The 3,220-nt window shown below is 33.9% G+C and overlaps 1 protein-coding gene across 4 annotated transcripts in view; it reads left to right on the forward strand.

Moving 5' to 3' along the window:
• Nucleotides 1-3,220, forward strand: part of ELP1 (elongator acetyltransferase complex subunit 1) — a 105,212-nt gene that overhangs the window by 81,124 nt on the left and 20,868 nt on the right. For all 4 annotated transcript variants that reach the window (XR_008913576.1, XR_008913575.1, XM_001362098.4 and 1 more), the window contains exons 35-36: nt 27-181; nt 2,358-2,436. Coding sequence is in view for 2 of the 4 variants with exons in the window: in XM_001362098.4 (XP_001362135.2) it covers nt 27-181; nt 2,358-2,436 (234 nt within the window). In the remaining 2 variants the exon portion in view is untranslated. The remainder of the gene's footprint in view (nt 1-26; nt 182-2,357; nt 2,437-3,220) is intronic.

The raw sequence follows: 3,220 nt of genomic DNA on the forward strand, positions 1-3,220 counted from the left end.
TGGTCTTTCAAATTTATTTTCCCTAGATGAGGTTTACCAGATTTTAAAAGTCCTCTTTCTCTTTGAGTATGATGAACATGCCAGAGAGTTACAGAATATGTTTGAAGATACTTTGCAGCTAATGGAAAGATCACTCCCAGAAATCTGGAACCCTTCCCATCAGCAGAATCCAGCTATTCCTGTGAGTTTTCACTAATTTGATTCTCGGGGATTATACAATTAACTTGTAGTGCTTTGTTTTTTTTTTTGTTTGTTTTTTTTAAACCCTTACCTTCCGTCTTGGAGTCAATACTGTGTATTGGCTCCAAGGCAGAAGAGTGGTAAGGGCTAGGCAATGGGGGTCAAGTGACTTGCCCAGGGTCACACAATTGGGAAGTGTCTGAGGTCAGATTTGAACCTAGGACCTCCCGTCTCTAGGCCTGGCTCTCAACACACTGAGCTACCCAGCTGCCCCCTGTGCTTTGTTTTTAAACTTCCATTTTATAGGCAAGAGAACTTATGATTTAGTTCTCTTCATTGAGTTACCAAAAATAGATTTGCTTGGATTTTTATTATACTAATGGTAAACAAAATTAAAATCTAAGAGAATTTAGTTAAGGTGACTTGATAAAAAGGAACAGAATGGTGACTCCCCTTACTTCTAAAAGGAAAGTTTAAAAATTAACAGAAATGGAATTCACAAATACTGTAATCTCTGAGACTTTAGAGCTTTCTGGTTTTCAAATCATTTTGACATTTTACTCATTTTAATCTTTACATATAAACCCTGTGAGGTGGGTAAAGTAAGTACTTTACAAATTCAAAAACTGGGCTTGAAAAAAAAAGGTTAAATGCCTTGCCTGGATGCAGAGTGAGTCTTTTGTTCTTACAACTTTGATAGACATCATCCAGAATATTTCCAAAAAGGAAAAGAAAAAGAAGATTGTATACAACGCTAAAGATTAATCATAGCATTTCACAGAATCATATAATTTGAGAGTTGGAAGAGACCATCTAGTCTAATCCTTACCCAAAAGGAATCCCCAATATTAACAAGTAGTCACCAGCCCCAGCTGGAAGACCTCCAAAGAAAAGGAACTTAAAACTTTAGAGAAAGCCCATTCTGCTTTTGAACAATTCTAATTATTAGGACATTTTTCCTGACATTAAAATAGAATTTATTATTTTGCAGCTCCCACCCAAGGCCCTTTGGACTTTAATAGAACAAGTCTAATGCTTCTTTCACATGAAGCCCTTTATAGTTTTAATACAGTTATCGCATACTCCCTCTCTTTTTCAGGCTAAAGTTCTCCAATTCATTCATTTGATCCTTAATGATATATGAGTGATCCCAGAATCCTTAGTGATTTTTGAAACCCTGATTGCCATCTTCTAGACATTATTCTTCTTATCAGTGTGTCTTTACTGTGATGCCCAGAACTGAGCCCAGTATTCCAGATGTGATCTGAAGAAGTCCTCTTGAGTTTAAATGCCCTTTAGAGCTTTATTTACATTATTAGTAGTCAGTATTTATTTTCTTGGTTTTGTTTTCTGTGTGCTGCATTAGATCATATAAGCCTTCCCAAATATCTGTGAATTCTTCATCAATCCATGGGGTTTGTGAATAGTGGGGAGGAATTCCAGACCTATGATATCTTTGGTAGAGGAGGAAAGTATGTGCCCAAGATAGGCCTTGAACATGGATCTTTTTAACTCTGACACTAGCTCTTTATCTTCTTTGCCTCTGTCTCAGTAGGCCTTAATCTCTTAGATTCAGTTTGAGTTTTGATGTGTTTGCTGATAGGCTCCAGTTCACATACTTTTCTTTATGTTCTTGGTCATATATTTGAATACCTACCTATACTTGTCACCTGATGAAAGTCAAAATAAAATTATGTTTTTAAAAATGATCAGCTTCATTGAGATTGCAACTTTTTGGCTAAATAACTGAATAGAAATTTATAATGGCTTTTTTTTTCTCCTTATAGTTCTAGACATTCATCATCTTCTCAGACACTAAATCTATACAACTTTTGGGAAAATAACAGAATACTTATTTTTTTGTTAAAAGCATGTAGCGTCTATCAGCGAATTCTTAACATGTTTACAAGCATACATACATTATACGGTTCAGATCCTCAAAATCAAAGTTTTTTTCTCTAGTAAAGAAGAATTGAAAGATCTAAATAAAGCCATTTTTGAAGTTCATAAATTTTTAGGCCTCTGAGAATTGTGTGGTTCTGCTGTCAATACCTTGAGGAAACTCTGTCCTCATTCATTGTAGATCCTTTGAATGCTGTAAACAGTTTGCACCCACAACAAAAACAATAAAATGCTTCTTTAATGTGTTGCCAATTATATTTCTATTTTCTGCATAGGTTCTGGGACCCAATTCAACTGCAAACAGCATCATGGCCTCCTATCGACAACAAAAGGCTTCACCTTCTGTACTCCAGGGTTAGTTTTTCAAAGAAACATAGATCTATTACTAAGCTGAAGAAAAACTATATCAATTTTTTGTTTTTGGTCACTGTTTTCATAAGTTCTTGGTTTTCAATTGATAGAAATGCATTTAGCATTCAAGTCAAATTTCATTTGTAGCAAATTTGAGGATCATTAAGATATATATATATATATAATAAGATGTATATATATATAACCAAATTCTTTGGTTATATTAAACATTAATTTATTAAATTTGATAGAACTTTACAAATGTGAACTTTCAGCTGAAAACCTCTTAAGTCAAGATATTGCATGGAATCTAATTCAAGCTATGTAGGTTACTCTAGGATCTTATTACCTCTTGAAGTTGGATATAGTGAATTAGGAAACTAGAAAAATTATTGGTAAGAGACCAGGTTTGGGAGGACACAAAATTTTTGTGTCCCCAAATACCCAACCACACCACCAAATTTTATTTCTTGGTGTTGAATCACATAAATGAGTATTGTCTTTCCATTTTGTATACATAAGGAAAGTTGTGTGTAGTTCCCAAAGAGCACCAAGTATAACCATTTATTTCTATTAGTAGACAAAAAAGTAAGATTAAAAATATTCATTTCTTTGGTTCCTGTTAATAGTTTGTCAGCCAAATGTTGAAATGTAGAGTTTCCAGGGTCTTAGAATCCATGGGTTCATTTCATTTTAGCATATAATTTTAGCTTCTCCCACTCAAGATAGAGGTTTTCTTTCTATGTACAGTTAAGATTTTTCCATTTTCTTTGCCTTTTTTTTTCAG

This window comes from Monodelphis domestica, chromosome 7, assembly GCF_027887165.1.
Source record: "Monodelphis domestica isolate mMonDom1 chromosome 7, mMonDom1.pri, whole genome shotgun sequence".
Lineage (NCBI taxonomy): Eukaryota > Metazoa > Chordata > Mammalia > Didelphimorphia > Didelphidae > Monodelphis > Monodelphis domestica.